The sequence below is a fragment of the Aptenodytes patagonicus genome, chromosome 8, assembly GCF_965638725.1.
Source record: "Aptenodytes patagonicus chromosome 8, bAptPat1.pri.cur, whole genome shotgun sequence".
NCBI lineage: Eukaryota > Metazoa > Chordata > Aves > Sphenisciformes > Spheniscidae > Aptenodytes > Aptenodytes patagonicus.
In genome coordinates, this window is record NC_134956.1 from 14,526,697 (window position 1) to 14,544,754 (window position 18,058).

Here is an 18,058-nt window from a genome sequence, read left to right on the forward strand (position 1 = left end):
CTCCGGCCCTACAGCTCCAGGTGCACCCCGCTGTAGGCTTTATCCACCGTCCACTCGCCCGGGGCCCCGGCCTCGGCCCCCGCGTAGCGCTCCATCTCCTGCTGGAACTGCAGCTGCCGCCGGCGGTTGGGGTCCACGTTGATCCAGTTGTTGGCGATCCACTTGGTGCCTTGGGTGACCAGGCAGCCCCCATGCAGGGCGAAATCGTCCAGCTCCCCCACCCAGCCTGGGGAGCAAAGCCCTGTTAGGAGGTGGCGAGGAGCGCCGCAGCACAGGCAGGCACAGCCGGGGCCGCACAGGGAGGCACGGCCAGCGAACGTTGACACCAGCTCTCCTGCCCACAGCGCCTGCTTGGATTTTAGCTCAGATATGTCTTACGGGAGTTGGCTCCTCCTGGCAGCCCTCCATCTTAGTGCTACCCCACCCTAGCACCTGCGAGGAGCTCGCCAGGGCAAGACTCCCCAAGTGCAACATGCTCGTTGCCTCCGTGTCTCCACTCAGCACAAGGGGCTCTCGCATTCTGCATCATGGCTGCTGTTTTTCTCAGCTCTTCCCAAAAAGGGAGGCTGGCATGGAAGAGATGGGTGCTGCCACTAGAAGGCCCGTGGAAGTTGGAGGCTCACAGCCCTCTTAGAGATTGCACTTCAGCAGTTCTAAATGAACCCCTCTTTACAGAGGTCCCATGTTTTTTCTGTGGCAGACTTGCATCAGCAGCCGCCTTCCATTTAGGAACAATTTGCTCATAAAAACACAACAGGGCTCTTCTTACAGGAGAGCGATGGTCTTGATATTATCATCCAACAGCCCAAACGCTGGTCCTGTGACCTCCTATGTGGATTTTCTAGAGATGGAAACACGGGCTGCTCTCGGGGGAGCTGGGATGCTACACTCTTTCCTCCCACCACTGTTCAAAATCTGCCTTCGAAACACTCTGGAGTCATACTCACCAGCAGCCTGGAAGATTCATGTCAATTCCCCAGCCTGGCTGTCAGGGAAAACTGCGCTGTGCTTCATGAGAAAAACAGCCCCAAGGACACATATCATCAGGCTGCAGCTGAGCTATAAAGCAGAGTCGGGCCATGCCTCCCTGTGCTGCAGAGCTGATGGCCGTGCCTTTGTCCACCTCCCCTCCCCACCCCTTTGGGCAACACCACATCAGTGAAACATTTTGAATTGCAGACCAAGTTCCAGCAGGAGTTTCAGCTCGCACAGCAGGATGGAAGGCAGCTGGCGATGGCTAGTGCAGCCAAGGTCTTTGTTTGCTAGCTAGTCCTGTTCCCCAAAGACATCAGGAGCCACTGACCTACTGCCTGTAAACAAAGGCCTTTAAGGGTCAGGAAGCTCCTACCCAGCTGGTGACAAGTAGACTCTACAGTTCCCACTAGCAGGCAACTACCACCCTTTGGCTTTCTTCTGAGCTCCCAGCCGCTGCAAGAAGACAATGGCTGTCACCTCCTGCAGTCCTACCCCTCCCAAGAGCCGAGTCTTGAAACGGGACCGTACCTTCTCCGTCTGACAGGTAGTTGTACCAGAAGACGGCAGTGCCTTGCTGAGGTTTCACTCGCAAATTGCCCTTGTCACAGTTTTTCCGAGTATCTCGCAGGTCAACATCGTTCTGGATCAAAGACTGGCAAGAAACCACAGAGAAGGTGTCGCAAACGGGGCTGGAGTGAAGCGCACGCACTGGGCTGCCTCTGCTGCCAGCCATCATCCTGCCCTGTCCCTGGATGCCCCACAGGGACAGCTCAAGGCTGACGCTGGGCAGGACAGGGCTTTCACAACCCACCCGGAGCAGACAGTTTCAGCCACCTGGAGGTCCGTGACCTGTTCCTGAGCAGCTGCCCATTCCTTAACGCGTTACCTGACAGGAGCACAACATACCTGCCAAGACTTAGTCTGAGGAAACCTGCCCAGACAGAAGCGAGCAGGACCTGCGTTATGGCAGCAAGGCCAACAGACTGCCGCTCGTGCCTCTGAGTGGGGAGAGCTGCAGCTGTCAAAGCCCTGCGCCTCTTCCCTTGGCCTCAGAGGGACACAGCTTCCCCATGCTCTAGCTACGAAGGCTAACGTCCACCCACCTCACACACCGGACCCCTTCTGCAGCCACGGCGAATAAAGGCATTCAAAGAGGGACTCAAAATCCCCAGGGGTAACATGTAGGTGAGATTCATTTACCATCTCTTCATATGTCCTGTTATCAGCTATAGGAAAGACAGTTTCGCCTCCCCCAGTCACATTGTTCAGGTAGAACAGCACTGTCACATACCTGCAAGACAGAGTGGCTGTCAGGGGACACAACTGGAACAGGAGGAGATGCACAGGGGCTGTCCGTACCCTGCCCCTCCACCATACATACAGCGGTTCCTCCAAGACATCACAAGATACGTGATTTACATCATCAGCTTTTCTCCAAGGACAAGACAAGGACAAGAAAATCCCCTCCCGCAACGGTGACAGTGTGTTTCTAGCCTCTGGTGGGGATGGCCCAGCGGCTCTGCAGAACCACTCTGCCCTCCTCGCACGGACCCGCAGGCTTCACCCACCTCCCCCTTCAAACCCCTTCATGCCAGCGATCTCCAGAGCTGGTTTGCTAGCCCACTACCTGAGCACCGAGCCCCACGCAAAGTGAGGTGAAACGGCTCTCCACACCTCTTCTCTAGTGCGTTCCAGATTGTGCCAAGGCAGACCTTACCGGCAGGAGGTCTCAAAGGGAGCGCTTTCATTGGCGACCAGCTTCGTGTGGCTGCAGGCAGTCTCGGGGAAGACAGGGCCACTGTCCATGTGGGCATGGTAGTGCCCTCCTTGGTCGTACCGCACAACCTGGAGGGGCTCGCTGTGCTCCACAATCTCGGGGGGCAAGCGAGTCAGGCGCATCACCCTGGGGAAGAGGAGAGCAGAGCAGGTGAGGGGAAAGCACCATCACCCTGGTTGGCCGCTACTCCCAAGCACCGAATAAATCCAGAGAAAGATAACCCCCTTCCCCAACAGACCGGAGAGACGGATGGGCTGCAGCAAGCATGCCAAAAGATAACTAGGTCCTTACAGATCTGTTGGACCATCAGCATCAGCTCAGAAAGTCCTCGTCAAGGTTAATAAAAAACCCCAAAACCGAAGGGTGCATCTCCAGCAGGACTGCTCTCAGGAAGACTTTGCTTGCTCAGAAACATCCCTTCTGTGTGTGTCCCTGGAGCCTTCACGTGCCATCTCATCGCTTCTCTGGACTCCTGCACACCACCTACAGACCTCAGGGACAGTTAGCAAAGCACAGGGCCCCTGCTGAGAGTGAATGAGAGACTAGCTCTAGGAATATTCTTGTCACCTAACTCACCTTTTCCCGTTGCCTTTTCAGCAGCCTCCCCCCAGGGCAGAGGGGCACAGGAAGTGATCAAGGAGACCGGAGCCCCCCTGCTCTGGGATTTTTCCGCTGCTACATCTGAGATCATCCCCAAGGCAAGCAGGTACCTCTCGAGACCTGCCAAAGAACACTCAGAGCTCTGAGAATTTCAGACTGGTGAAGCCCTTGGGGCAGGCGCAAGGGGAATGCGGCACCCAGGCAGGATGGCAAAGCCCCTCCAGGCACCGCACGGTCCCAGGGAGGACTGTAACAGCCTCTTTCAGCACTATGTCTTCATGTCCTTGTAACAGTGGGGCCTGCTGAAGAGTGTAAAAGCAGTATGCCGATGCCTGTGTGTGCTGGCTAGCTGGCACGGAGAAGGTGGCAGCCACAGTCTCCTCTAATCAAGGCAATATGTGACCCCATTCTCCCGCTGGAATGCACTGAAGAAAAGGAGTGGCCAACAGCCGTTTTCAAGCCTCGGGACAGATTTTACCCACCCATGTTCTGGGCAAGGACCAGCACCACAAGAACAAGAGAGTCTCCAGCCAATTATCTGAAACTCACCACAGCTAAACGATTTGGCCTGTGCGCTGGGTTTCAACGCTTGCCAGTACCAAATCTGAGATGAAGGGAAGGGTAAGAGGTTCTCCCGTCTGCTGTGAGCTGCCCTGCGATATGTGTGCTCAGAGGATTAAACTAACTTGGCTTACTTGAGGTGAAGTCGTGCTTGTTAAAAAGTCAGCTCTGAACAGCTAAGACAGATTTCAGTGAAATGCATGAGTAACTAAAGCAAATGACAGTAACTACTGGCACCCAGACAGCATTGGAAACAGGCAGTTTCTCCCAGTAAACTCATTTACTAATTAGAATTAATTATTTCATAAAATGCCAAGTCTTCTTGGTTTTATAGGGCTGTTCCCAAAAGTGAATGGAGATGCTGAAAGGTTTGATTTTTCTTTTTCCTTTTCCAAGGGACAATACAAATTCTTGTTCTAATGAAAACCTCCTCTCCCCATTTTGTGTCTGTGTTCATTGCTCTTTATACTCCAAAGACTTTCACGCAATTAGGAAGTGTGAATATTAGCAAGTCTGCCACTGCCTCTCCCAGCGCAGGTGGTCCTCGTGCCTACACAAACCCAACGGCCCCTCGGCTGCCTGGCCCTTACCTTTGCCGTATGGCTCTCATGACCTGGTGTGCCCCCTCGCCCTGGTACAGCCAGGTGTGCTGGCTGTTGCGCACCAAGTCACTCATCTTCACTTTCTGGCTTCCCATGTACTTGTGGAAATCACGGATATTCAGTTGTTTGAACTCCTCCAAACTCAGCACACCTACGGGAAGAGAGGAAAAGCTGGCTGACTCTGGTGCAGGTAATAGCTCTTGGCGTCCTGTACTCGGAGAAACCACCAGCTGAGGGCACCGCAGAAACTGCCTTCCTCAAACAAACCCCATTCAGGGTCCACCACTGTGCCCGCCACGGGCTGCACCCTGTATGTGCAGCATTACAGACCCCAGCAACGCTCTCACCTTTAGCTGAGCGGAGGGCATACAGCAACCTGCAAAAGTGAACCGTTAGCTGCCACGCAGGGTCAGAACTGGGACGGGAAAAATACCATTTTGAACTTTCAAAAGCTCCTAAAACACACAAAACAATCCATCAAAAGAGAGAAATAGCCACTGCAGTTCTAATGTGCAATGCCACAGCTAGAAAGCCTGCGCCAACTGATGCCTTGGGGCTTGTTACTTATTTAAATAGACACATTTAAGAGCAGAGTGGGACACCTCAGACCACATTTTCTACAAGACCTTGCATGGTAATTTAAAAAAGCCAAACCCAAAACAAGTGGTACATTCTTCCGCATTTGTGTAATTGCAAAACATGAATGAGAAATACAACAAAGTATGATGTTGCGTAAGTAGAAAAAACAGAAAAGTGAGAGGTAAAAAGTGGTTTCTACTAAAACAGGTATTTCTTGTTTGCACTCAACTGGACTCAGCAAGGGATGGACTTTTGCCTTTGTTGGCTTCAGAAAAATCCTCACGTTTGTTGTTTCCCCTTTCTGAAGAAGAAGGAAGCCCTGCACTGGGGACCAGGTCCCTGGGACCAGAGTGTGCAGAGTGCTGCAGCGTGCTGCCCGGCAGCCAGCACGCATCGTGGGCTGTGAGCGGAGCTCGCTCAGGCAGCAAACCCGGTGCTGCTGTGGTGCCAGCTCTGCTCCCCAGGCTCACAGCACCCTCTGACAGGAGGAAGGACTGGAGAAGGGTCAGCCTGGGACAGTTCCTCAGGTGCCAGTGGTCGTGACCAAATTATCCAGACCATTATTATTTCTAGTGTCTCCCTGTCCCCACTTCCCCTTACAGCACGCGGTCTTTGATGACGCAGTGCCACATCCAGGTTGTGACTCTTGGTGTCACGTACCAATCTAACAACGGAGGGAAGCAGCTCTCTGGAAGCAAGGTCCTGCCAAGAGCACTTTAACAGGACCTTTCATTCGTTAATGTCCGGAACAGTGGAAAAGCCACTGAGGACTCAGTCATATGCTCCTACCCCTGCCAAGAATGCCACCGGCCCGGAGGAGCCGGGCATGGGGCGCCCTCCAGATATTTAGGCATTCACACGGGTACTGCTTCAACTCCAAAGCAGCTCCTCCTGGGCAGCTCTCAACGCCAGGTCACTGGAAGAGAGTGTGCAGAGCCTGTGCGTTCACTTAATTTGATTAGGAAATGGAGAGTTGCTCAATTGAGGCCACTCTAATTAGAGCAGCAGAGGTTAGAGTGTATGTCCGCACCAGCGGGAGCCCTTGGGAGACCAGGGGTGGGAGGGGCAGAAGTGGCCTCATGGAATACAGAGTCTGCAGCGGCAGAGAGGGGGGTCAGCAACAAAGGCTGACCAACAGGACCACCCCCACCTCCACTTATTCCGCCCTCCCCTGCCAGTGATGCGGCGCACCCAGCCTGGTGCAGAAGTCTCCCTGAAAACAGGGGGGGAGTGGAGGGTGCATCTTAAAACCTGCAGCCCAGGTAACAAGAGCTACATAGGCAGAGCCAGAGTGGTCTCTTGGACCACGGGAGCAGAAGCGCACCCTGAAGGTCCTGTTACAGCTGGGCACAAACCAAGGCAGGTCTGACAGGGGAGAGGGAGCGCAGAGTTGTGTTCTGGTCCTGCTTCTGCAAGATCCAAGACCAGGCGGTGGAACCAGGCTGCTGCTAGACTGGCGATGAAGGGGCAGGAGTGCTGCGATGAGAGGTTTACACCGATTTTACTTTTCTGCGAAGGTCTCTAAAGCAGTGGTATTTTCCTTTGAAGAACACAGCTAGAGAAACAGGGCAGGGACACGGCTCTTGCTCTGCCCCGCATGGCTGTGCAAGGCTTCCAGCGTGCTGAAGGCGAAGGGATTCCCGTGGAGCTGCTCTTACCATTCCCATCAGGATCGGCCTTGACTGCAGTGTACATCTCCCGGATGTTTTCAGGGGTCATCCACCTGCCGTTCCCAAGCCGGGTGTGGGTCAACACCTGAAATTCATAAATGGATCAATACCGGGCACTGGTTTCTTGTACTAATGAAACCCTACAGATTCCCTGCTTGAGGCCTGGCGGGCTCTCCTCTGCAGAGCATCAGCCAGCCAGGCGTCAGCACGTCTCTGCAGAAAGAAGATTGCAGAGAGAATCATCTGGCAGCCATACACAGTGCGTGGCTGATGAATGCTGTTATTTCCAGTTTAGGTCATGGCAAATGACTGCTGGGACTCGATTAAGCAGTCATGAGATGGAGGGGGCACAGCTCTTTCTCTTGAAGGGAAAGTAAAGCTACTGATGATAAAAGTGAATGCTTTTACTTGTCCAAGATAAGGGCTTGGAACAAAATGCTTCCTTTCCACGTTGACAGAGAGATGCAGTATTCTGGAGAGCTCTCAGCAGGCTCTGACCTCCAGAGAAAGGAGCCTTGCCCTGGGTTGTCACTGGCACAGTTCCCTTACTCCACAACGTGTGCTGCCCACAGGACAGTACACAGCCCCAGCCCCACCTGAAACGGGAGCCTGGGGAGGGACATCCTTGAACTGCCAGCACCTGCCCTGACGCACCCTGCCATACAGGGCAAGGGTGCAGAAGAGCTGTGGACAAGGTGCTCATTATCCCCCTCCAGGGTCATTAATAGGGGTGGCTTTGCTGATGTCCGGTCAATTGAGCGCAGTCAGTCCCCACAGGCTGCACAAAGCGGTGCCTACGCTACAAACTCACTTCCCTGGGACACCCAGCAAGAGGAACCCCACAGCACAAGGAACATTTTATCCAGCATATTCAAAACACACATCTCCTGCCAAGGACCGTTAATACCTCCCAATAGCATCACAACTGCTGCACATTTCCCCAGAAACTTCCACAATGAAGGCCAGCACAAGTCTTGAGACATAAAATAAAGCAAGTACTGATCAGTATATACTGGGGTCTGCCCTGCCCAAGCACATGAGTAATCAAGAGACCATCTGAGGAGGGCACCCGACAGAGGGTCCCCCAGCAAACCTCCCCCAGTCTGTCCCGCAACTCTACCTCTTTGAGCTGCAGCTGCCCATCCTGATTGTGGTCCAGCAGATTGAAAATGTCCATCTGGCTGATTTCTATCATTTCCATGGCTTCCTCGTAGTCATCCGTTGGTAGGATCTGGCTCTTCTGCAGCCCCTTCAGCTGTGCCAGGTGGACAATGAGCTTGCACTCTTCCTCTGTCAGGAAGTCAGGAATTTCTGCAGCAAAAGTGTGAGCAGCAACAGAGACTGAGAAACTGTTACAGTGGGACCCCATATCGACGGCAGGCCAGTCAGAAGAAAATAAAAAGGGGGGGGGGGGGCAATTTAGAAACTGCCTAAGTTTGGGACATTCAAACACATCCAGCCTTTGACCAGAAGAGCTCTCAAAGAGCACACACCACACACCTGAGCTGCTGGAGGCAGGTATTTTTACAGCAGCAGTTCCTAAATGTTTGGATCCAGGGGTCAAGCCCTTAAACCCTCTCGTAGATACCACAATGGACAAAGGAGTGAACAAACACGTGCATATCACCGCATATTATCACTTCAAAGGTGACATGTGGATCACAGTCTGGGAACTGCTGCTCTGCAGGAAGGCAGGACAAAACCTTTGCAGTAGGCAGTGGTGATGGCCAGGGATTCAGGCTTCCTTGCTCTCACGGGGAGAGGACAGCACTTTGCACAAAACCAAACGCCTTTCAGGGGAACCTGGCACAGTGCTCTACTATGAAACTCAAACAGCAAGGAAACAACTTCCAAACTTATTCCCACTCTTTCCCTTGATCCCCCACTAAAAATGGCCTTCAAATCTGTTATTACAGGGGAAGACACCGCACATGGCGGATGCCACGCTCCATACCCAGGTAGCGTCCCGGTATCACCAGCTTTCCTTTGCAGCATGACACCAGCAGCAATCATGCAATACCGGGATCCCAAGCAAACTTAAATGCAGAGAAATCCACCGATGACTATGAGGCTAAGAGATTTCTAGCTGCAGGGTGCACTGGGCACGCACCTGCAAAGCGCTGGCAAGGTCCCGTTCCACAGCACAGTTACACTGTGGCCCAGCAGGTTGAGAAGATCCTTCCGGCTGATGTCTGTCACTGCTACGGGGACCTTGTTACCAGCTGCTGAGACTTTTGAAGAGGGAAAGAAAAACCACCAAAGCAGGACAGGTTTAAGTGCTCCTAGGCCCAAGGTCCTGCTCTCCAAATCGCAGCCCCCTAGAGCTCCCGCAGGTATGTGCCAAGGACACATTATATCTCCACTATAGCAGCAATCCTCAAAGGGCGGGGGGGAGCAGAAGTTAATTACTTCCGTGACCTTAAATCAACCCTATCAGCTCAAACTGTCAATAAGCAGTTGGCTTCTTGCTAAGTACAGACCAGAACTAGCCCTGGAGAAAACGAGAGGTTCCTGGGAAGCCCCTGAAACACAATGCAGCCGGCTGTATCCGTAACGCCCTCCGAGGAAACAATTTCCGCCACAGGCAGCACAGGGTCCTTGTGCCAGAGGATGCTTCAGAGCCGGAGCTTCCGCTGGCCGGTTTGAACCTCATGGCAAGGCACCAGGTCCGAATGAACCATGTGTGCTGGCAAGCAATGCCCCCAGTATTTCCAGTTCCCCAAACCGGGCTACAATAATGACGGCTTCTGGAATCTTAATTACGTGCTGGAGGAAGGACAATCCCGCTCTTCAGTGGTAGTAACGGGATTTTGTAATGAAGTAAAGATTCTGTTAACCGGAAAGCACGCTCTGTCACGCAGGTTGCAAGGTGAGGGGCTTTCCAGCTAAGCGCTGCCAATCCCGTCTGCAAACAACCTGGCTCCACAGCTGCAAATTAGTTCCTCTCTAGCCTCAGCTCTCTGAAACAGTTAACTTCTGGCTGTGAGACCATCCTATCTCCCTGCCTGCTCAACAATAGATCCAGCTAAACAAATGCCTCCTAATTGACTTTGAGCAACACTTGATTGCTTTTACAAAAAACAAAAGGGAGGAAAACATTGGGGTTTATGAAATAATGACTAATCCTGGAGCAAGAGAAAGGGGATGGGTTGGAGCACTGGTGTCAAACAGAGATTCAATCTTGGCTGAAAGAGCCCTAAGACACATGGGCCAAGTCATTCATCCCTCCCCAACTGCCCTCATTTCCACACCTGCTGATCTAAGCCAAACCCCTGCTAGAATCCAAACAATCGGGGCCGCTGGCAAATGAAAATTGGAGCATTGTCTTCCCCATGAGGGCTCTGAAAGGGCCGCACTTAATGAGGATGGATTGACAGAGAGGTGGCTTGTAGGCTATAAAAGACGTCCCACAGTTGGGAGCAGCTCAGTCCAGGGTGTGCTGCCCGTTCGCCTGCTCCCAGCTTGCTCCGAGCATGGTCACGGCCCACCGCAGGCACCCCTCGAGGTTGGGTGGCCCATGGCTGCTGGGTCTCCTGGCGTGCCTGCTGCTCTGGGGCTCTCCAGGAGCCTGGGCGAGCTACCTGAGGAGATCCTCCAGCTGCATGCCCATTCCACACCGTATGGCCTTGTGCTACGATATCGGCTACTCCGAGATGAGGATTCCTAACCTGCTGGAGCACGAGACCATGCCAGAAGTGATCCAGCAGTCTTCCAGCTGGCTGCCCTTGCTGGCCAGGGAGTGCCACCCAGATGCTAGGATTTTCCTCTGCTCCCTCTTTGCACCAATCTGCTTGGACAGGTAAGATGTTTTTACAAGTTTTTTCAGCTGTAGCAAGTAACACTCCCCAAGAGCGCAACTGCATTTGCCTCCCGAGAGAAAATGCGTGCAATGTGCTCAGCGCCGTCCCCAAGAAGCCGTGCTGCCCCTCTCGGTGAGGGGCAATTGGATTACCCACCAGGGATCTTCCCTCTGAAAGTGAAACAGGAGCGTTTCATCTCACAGGAGCAGAAACAGTATGTTCCCTCCTCTGGATTTTCCTGCTCTCCCACCCCAGGCACCGCTGCCGTCTCCCCTGGCTGCCCCCCTCGCACATTACAGTAGCTGCTGGCACCCACCGGCTTCACCTCCCACCTTCCCCTGCAGCACCCTTCCCGGCTCCTGCCTGGACCACGCAGGGGCTTCCTCAGCCCGATGGTGCCAGCATCAGAGAGAAATCCTCAGTTTTGAGGTGCAGCCGTCAAAGGACAGAGCTGCTAAGGAAATCAGGTATCCAATTAGGCACCTGTAAAGGTAAGCAGCCTTTGCACAAATAGAGAAGATCCCTCGGAGCTGGGATGAGGGTTTCTGGCAGCAGCCTGTATTGAACGGCCTCATCCCTCCTGTCCTCAGAAATTCATTGTTTGCTTCCTGGGCATGAATGTTCAAAACACATCAAAGGCCCCAAAATAGCTCTGCTAGCGCCACAGTGTGCAACACAGCCGTGTGGCAGCAGCGTGGTGCCTGGGCTCGACCCTCAGCCTGCTGCCAGAAGGAGCCCAGAGGTGCTGCAATCCCCATCCCCTCCCCAGGTCCATCTACCCCTGCCGCAGCCTGTGCGAAGCCGTCAAGAGAAGCTGCGCACCCGTCATGGCTTGTTACGGCTACCCCTGGCCCGAAATCCTGAACTGCAACAAGTTTCCTGCAGACCATGAACTGTGCATCACAGCAGTCTCCACAGATGAAAACTCCACGAGCAGGAGAAGTAAGTTGTTTTTTTTTTCTCATATGTTTTCCCATATGTAACACTGAAAGCTCGAAAGGATGGGCCTATGCCTTGTTTCTATTCCTAATATTTCTGGGTTTAAGCTATATTTTAAAAAAAAAAAAAAAAAAAAAAATTCTAGTTTTGTTCTCTCTGGGAACTCCACCGTGTCTAGAAAATTAGCGTAAAGTCAACTGCAGCTTGTTCCCCTCTCTACTGTATTCATTAGCTCCCCGGGTGCCATCAGACCACGCAGGGTTTGAGGCAGGGGGAAGAAATCGCTGTAAAAGCCTAATGCTCAGGCACAGCTTGTGTGCAGGCTCCAGGCGGCGAGATGTGCTTCCAGCGGAGCTAAGGAACCGCAGCTCTGATCTTTCAGTGGTGTCCAGGGCACTGGACGCAAAGCATTTATCCAAAAAATAAGTGTTTTGCAAGCCTTCTCTTTAAACATTAGGAAACACCACATGCCTCTGCCTCTGCAGACATGAGTTACACAAGAAAAAAATCTTTAAGACTGAAAGGCTAAATTAAACACCCAGATACTGATGAACACTGGGGGGGGATTCAAGAGCAGTTAAGGGGAGAACAGACGCCTCATTTCAGCATCACTGGATGGAGTCTGGCCATACCAATGGCTTTACTGTTTCATCCGAACTAGGAGATCTTCATTAAGCATTTTCACTGCTGCTTTAACGTGCAGCAACACACACAAGCCTAAACAAAGCACGACAAGCAGCGTCTGCCCCAGCCGCAGAAAGGAGAGCTTAACATTTCCCACCCTGGCAGCCTAAGCTCTCTCTCCAGGGACTGGGTAGCTCGGGAGGAAGCATCACTCGGAAACAGCAAGCCACCACTCGCAGATCTCAAAATTGCATTATGCCTTTTCCAGTGAAGCTTGACAAGGGTGTTATAACCAAATTTCTGTTGCAGCAGTGCCCCGAGCCAGCTGCAAGGACTGCGAGCTTGAGGAGGCCAGCACTGCCAGGGAGATCCTGGAAAACCTCTGTGCCAATGATTTTGGTGAGTAACCCCCCTCATCCTCTCAGTTGCTGCTGCTCCCTCCAGCAGCCAAGTAGTGGCACGGACAGAAAATGGCTTTGCCGTAACAAACTGACTTGGAGGAACTGCAGCTTTCACAGCAGACCCCAGGGATTTTCAGTTCTCAGCTTACCTGTTTGGTAGCAGGAGGGCCCAGCTCCTGGCAGCACTGAAGGTGAAGAACCTGCTTTATTTCTCTGGGCTCCGATTTGGTTTTGGTCTGCGGCTGCTAAATACAAGCACTACTCTGGTTTTCCCTCGGAGACCAACGTTTCAATCGATGCCCATAAAAACCTTTAGCAAACTCCACGTTAGTTATTTCAAACTTCAATACTGTTGCTCTAGCAATGCGACTCTCCCTCTCCTAGCCCAAGCCGGTGGCAGCACTGGCTCTGCTCAATCAGCTGGCAGGAAGTTTTCAAGATACTGTCCTGAATTCAGGCACACAACCTTCATGAAAAACAAAAAAAGTTAAAAATCCTGGGCAGCTGGCAGTCATGTCACCTCCTGAAATCCCAGCTCGGAGAAAAGCCAAGTAATTTGCACGAGACCAGGACTTTGACGCATCCACTTGCCTGTGTCCCTGCTTCCTACAGGGTTTCTGCCCACGCAGTGGTGCTGATAACGCCTTCGCCACTCCCATGAGAAAAGCGGAGTGAGAAGAATGGTGTTCGGTACTGGAAACTAACCTCAAATGAGAACTTTTACAAGTTCACTGCAATTACAAGAGCTTGGATGGATGTGTCACCACATTACAGAAACAGCAAGAAAGCCTTGCGTTGGCTGTGTGTTTAAGTAGGTAAGAGCTATGAAAAGTAAACAGAACTAACAGCTCTTTTTCCAACCCCCGCAGCAGTGAAAATCCGAATCCTGAGGAAGAATATGACCACCACCATCTCGGACTTCGACCTGGACCCCTCCAGGGTGGAGGTCCTGAAGCACGGCCCGCTCCTCAGAACCGAAATCCCCGCCAGGCTCCAGCAGTGGCTGGACATAGATGCTACCTGCGTCCACAACATCATGAGAGGCACTCACGCAGGGGTCTTCATTGTAAGCGGTGAAGTACAGAGTGACAAAGTGGTGGTGAACAAGGCCTACGCCTGGCAGAAGAAGAACAGGAACCTGCACCAGGCGGTGCGGAGGTGGAAGCATCACCGCTGCCCTGAACAGGCTGGCCGGAAGGTCTGAAAAATCTCAATTCCAACAATAAGAAACTGCTCCTTTCCCTATGGCTAGAAAACTCCTTTCCCTGGCAGTTGGTGTTTTGGAGATGTACAGACAATATTTTTAGGTGATTCAAAGCAGTCATAGTCCACAGATAGGGCCTCACTACAGATCCCTCTTTTACCAGGACAGAGCTTAAGGATGCAGATTTAACATATTCCTCTTGCAAGGCTCTGCAGATCCAGGACTGGCGATGGACGGCTTTGTGTGGGATCCAACGTCACAACAAAACTGAACTGAACTCTGCGGGCGAGCACAAACTAGAAGAGACCTGTAATAACAGTTTCTTCTAGTTCTCATCATTGAAGTTGATAGCCATTTCAGCTTCATTATTTGACCCTGAGACATTGATGCTGTCCAAGTGCCTGCTTGCTTTCTGTCCAGAGGGATTACATGAACGTCTCTGACTGCTAAGAGATGCTTTTTTATGTAACGGAGCAAATACTTTACTTTTGAGCAGTCCAAGGTAAATTAAGGGGGAGAGGAAGCCATCCAGGCATTAAAAAATTAATGCTAAACTCCGCTCTTGAGCTGAGTCAGGCTGTCCCTTCAGCTTGCTGCGCTGAGAGTTGATGAGCATCCGCACAGGTAAAAGGAAACAGGCGTTCTCAAGCAGGAAAGGCACAGAGCACAGACAGCTGAGGATTTCTGCATAACAGGGAAAACCATTTTTTAACATCAGAAACTAAGTTTGGATCAGAAGATTCTGGTAACTGGGGAACGACCGAAGATATCACAAGAGCCTAGAGAAAGCAGAGCAGGAGTGGGACATCAGCTGTTTAAACCTCCGCTTTGGTGTGCAACAGCAGCTTTGCTTGGGACTCGGAGGTGAGCCCCGACCACAGCACAGCAGGAGATACTTGCAGTTCTGATACGGGGGGGAAGAAACGTTACACATCTGTCTGGCCTTCCCCCTGCACGCCGGGAAGACAGAAAAGGCGGCAAAACTCAGTCTCACCAAGTCCTCTGCAGCCCACTCTCTCACCCGTAGGGACCGTAATTCCCTGCAGGGGTAAACACAGCTGTAGCTCTACACTCCAGACCACTGAGCAGAAAACAGCAAATCCCCAAATGAGAAAACAAGTCGGATTTCTACTGCCTAACAAAGGACTCTCCGTGGAAAGTTTTCTACACTGGATTCAACTTGGGACTGAAATAAGGGGAAAACCAGCTTTTGTGAGAAACGCGTTCTGCCTCGTTCATGACGCCTGCAGTCTCAGTTGTGGAGAGAGCCACCCGGTTTGCTGGAGACACATTGCCTCCCCGTGCTCATAAAGCACACCAACAACCCGCGATGCGATCTCCTCTTCAGATTTAGCGTGGGCTGAGACGAGCACTCACGACACTCACACTGAAATTCAGCTGCGCCCTGACATTTGTGCAGTGATTACTTCTATTCCCTGAGGCTCCGAAGAAAACCACAGCGCGATTTCCTATTTTTATTCCTCCCTGCTACCGTGTCTTGCAAACTGCCGCCCAATCCACAGGATCCGCTGCCAGGTGGTCCCTGCAATGGCGGCATCTTCTGAACAGACTGCGTTTGGAAAACGCAACAGAACACATAAAAGCTCTGAAGGTTGAAAAGGCTTTGTCTGATATTTGTTTTCCATTCATAGGATTATTTGATTACTAGTGTTTCCTAACTAAAAAGTGCACAGATGGTCTGACTTACAAGCTTTAGAAATGACATTTTGTAGCCAGAGGGGGGAAAAAACAGGGCAGGGACTTTTTCATAGCTCCATGAAATACGCTTGGGTTCAATGCAGATGAAAGAACATTTAAAAACAAACCGCAGGTTCCCCTATGGTGCCCCGTGCCATGCTCCAAAGCACAGAGCTCACATTAAATCATTAACGAGCCATCCGCTGCTGTAGTCCCACTACAGCCTGCTCGGCTGAAAGCAAAGATCACAGACCAACCACTTATTTCCTTAAATTGGCTCTCGCATGCCGCATCGCTTTGTGTTAAGTAAAACCCCCAGAAATTCAAGAGTCCTTCTCTGCTAGCGACTTCTGGTTTTGTCTAACACAACCCAGTTAAACACACACTTCCACTCGTTTAAAAAACCGAGATGCAATAAATTAGGTGGTTTTTTTTAAACCAGTTGATTTAGATTGGTACTGTTTGCATAGAGAGAGAAGTCTGGAAGTCTTTCAAAGTCAGAGGTGGCTCCTGGCAGGTTCATCCGGGAGATAAGAGCTCTCTTGCGAGTTGCAGTTTCTAAATAAGGGACTCCCTATCGGAGGACAAAGGAGAACAGACTAGCGTGGCATCTCAAACGCTGAATGTCCGTCGCTGCCCGTGATACCATCCTCAGGGAGCAAAGCTTCCCCCAGAACCGATGGAGGTGCTGGAGTGACAAGTTAAAAGTTGTGGGATTACTGCTGCCAGGACCAACCTGCCTTTTCTCAACTTCAGCACCTTCCTCGCAGGCCAGGATCAACTCACTTAAGCCGTTCCAGTAGGGCAGAGAAGGTGGAAACAGGAGTTTTCCTGAGCGAAAACCAGAGCGACTGCCCCAGACCGTGGTTCTGGTAACGATGTCAGGTCTGGGAACGCGGGGGGGGTATCAGTTCCAGGTTGGTGGGTCTGTTTACTGAATGTCAGACAGAAATCCACTTAGAAATGTGCATACCATGAGTACCACGTATGTAGAAATGACAAAAAAACTTTGTATATTTCTTCCAGATACTTATTGCATTAAAGGAGTTTAATAAGAAACTTTTCTGATCTATGGCCAGGCTTTCAGTGTGTTTAATCTATTTGGAATCAGAAAAAAACCCTCTTCTTATGTTATTGAGAAAGCATCTAAAAGACTCTCCATGCTATCTTTTCAGAGACAACAGGTTTTCCCCAACTTTGCCGTAGTAGGAATTTTGTAATCATCTGTCTCAAAAAATTAATTTGTATATTCTCAGTGGATTTCCAGAACACAGAGTGCAATGAAAGGGACTTTACCAGTCACAGCAAAAATCACAGAAAGGTAAAGAAGGTTTTAAAATATCTGAAAGAAGGACGTGGTGTGGTTGTGTATCAGAGCAGCCAGAAATAAAGATAAATCTAGAACAGGACGCAAAATGGTGGAAGACATTAAATCTATCAATTCTCCTGTTACTCATTTCCTCAGTACTGAAGCACCAACACTAAATTGCTTTATTATCGTTTATTACCAAAAGTTTGGGGATCTCTTGTCCCTTCCTAATGCTTAGCAGCTTCTTCGAGGTCCTCTTCAGTGATCTTCTGTCTATTCATGGTATTTTAAAGGGAATCTGAAAAACCTGGAAAGGTTAATCTTCCAAATTCTTCTAAGTGGGCCATCCAGAACAAGTGACCCCTGCGAACACTGTATCAAAATACCTTAAACAGAATCACACTAACGCCGCCCCAAGGAAAAGGAAAAGCGACACGGGGAGGAGAAGCGAACGCGCGAGAAGGCATTTTCCCCCGAGTGGGTGTCAGACAGCGGCGGGTGCGAGGCAGGCCCCCCCCGGCCGCGGTCAGCCAGTGCCCCCCCGCCGTCGGGGCGGCCGAAACCTCCCAGACCTGCCTGCCGCTGCCCGCCGGGACCCACCGGCACCGCTCCCGCCGCCCCGGCACCGGGTGACGGCCGGGCTGTCGCCCCCGCCAGCCAGCCCCGGGGGGAGGCGCCGAGCCGGCTGCCCGCTACCGGCGCGCCTGGGGACCGGCAGCAGCGCGGGCCGGCCTCCGCCGCTGCCCTGCCGGCGGGGAGGACGCCGGGGGCGGGGAGGCAGCGGGGCCGGTACTCACCGAAGAGGAGCGGCTTGAGGCTGAGGGTGCGCACGGCGTGGACCCTGCCGGGCACCAGCTCCACCCGCTGCGTGTGGCCCACCTGCGGGGAGAGCAGCGGTGAGCGGCGCCGCGGCCCCGGCCCCGGCCCCAGCCCCCCGGCGCGGCCTTGCCTTGATGCCCTCGAGGCGCGGGAGGGCGCGGGCGGGCGGCGGCGGCGGCGGCGGCGGCGGGGGGGCGGCGGGCGGCCCGCCGGCCTCGCCGGCGCTGAGGTGCACGAAGAGCAGCAGCCCCAGCACGTTGAGGACGTAGAGGTGGGCGAAGACCATGAGGACGAGGAAGTAGGGCCGCGAGCAGACGGGCCGCGGGCGGCCCCCCGGCGGGCCGGGCAGCGGGGGACCCTCCGCCCGCGCCGCCGCCGCCGCCGCCGCCGCCATCGCGCCCCCGGCCCGCCAGGCCTCGCGCGTCACCCCGGCAACCGCCCGGCGCGCTGCGTCACCGCGCCGCGGGGCGGGGCCAGCGCGCCGCGGGGGGCGGGGCCGG

At 52.8% G+C, this 18,058-nt stretch overlaps 2 protein-coding genes across 2 annotated transcripts; one reads left to right on the plus strand and one right to left on the minus strand.

Annotated features, from left to right (window-relative positions):
- Positions 1–8: 8 nt before the first annotated feature.
- Positions 9–17,952, minus strand: P4HTM (prolyl 4-hydroxylase, transmembrane). Its single transcript, XM_076346501.1, has 9 exons — positions 17,689–17,952; positions 17,537–17,618; positions 7,885–8,075; positions 6,753–6,849; positions 4,504–4,666; positions 2,693–2,878; positions 2,176–2,266; positions 1,504–1,627; positions 9–226 (listed from the first exon to the last, which is right to left on the minus strand). The coding sequence occupies exons 1-9, from the start codon at positions 17,950–17,952 to the stop codon at positions 9–11; spliced, it is 1,416 nt and encodes a 471-aa protein (XP_076202616.1).
- LOC143163943 (secreted frizzled-related protein 5-like) lies at positions 10,238–13,997 on the plus strand. Its single transcript, XM_076345870.1, has 4 exons — positions 10,238–10,563; positions 11,334–11,506; positions 12,437–12,526; positions 13,398–13,997. Exons 1-4 carry the CDS (start codon positions 10,238–10,240, stop codon positions 13,730–13,732), a joined length of 924 nt encoding a protein of 307 aa, XP_076201985.1. The 3' UTR covers positions 13,733–13,997.
- Positions 17,953–18,058: the final 106 nt, after the last annotated feature.

Bases quoted from the DNA above. Each gene is read 5' to 3' on its own strand.
- LOC143163943 (XM_076345870.1), top strand. From the start codon at position 10,238: ATGGTCACGGCCCACCGCAGGCACCCCTCGAGGTTGGGTGGCCCATGG. The intron at 11,507-12,436 runs GTAAGTTGTTTT...TTTCTGTTGCAG, and splicing joins AAACTCCACGAGCAGGAGAA to CAGTGCCCCGAGCCAGCTGC. The intron at 12,527-13,397 runs GTGAGTAACCCC...CAACCCCCGCAG, and splicing joins CCTCTGTGCCAATGATTTTG to CAGTGAAAATCCGAATCCTG.
- P4HTM (XM_076346501.1), bottom strand. From the start codon at position 17,952: ATGGCGGCGGCGGCGGCGGCGGCGGCGCGGGCGGAGGGTCCCCCGCTG. The intron at 8,076-17,536 runs GTGAGTACCGGC...CTTTTGCTGCAG, and splicing joins CCTCAAGCCGCTCCTCTTCG to AAATTCCTGACTTCCTGACA. The intron at 1,628-2,175 runs GTAAATGAATCT...GTTTCTTGCCAG, and splicing joins ACAGGACATATGAAGAGATG to TCTTTGATCCAGAACGATGT.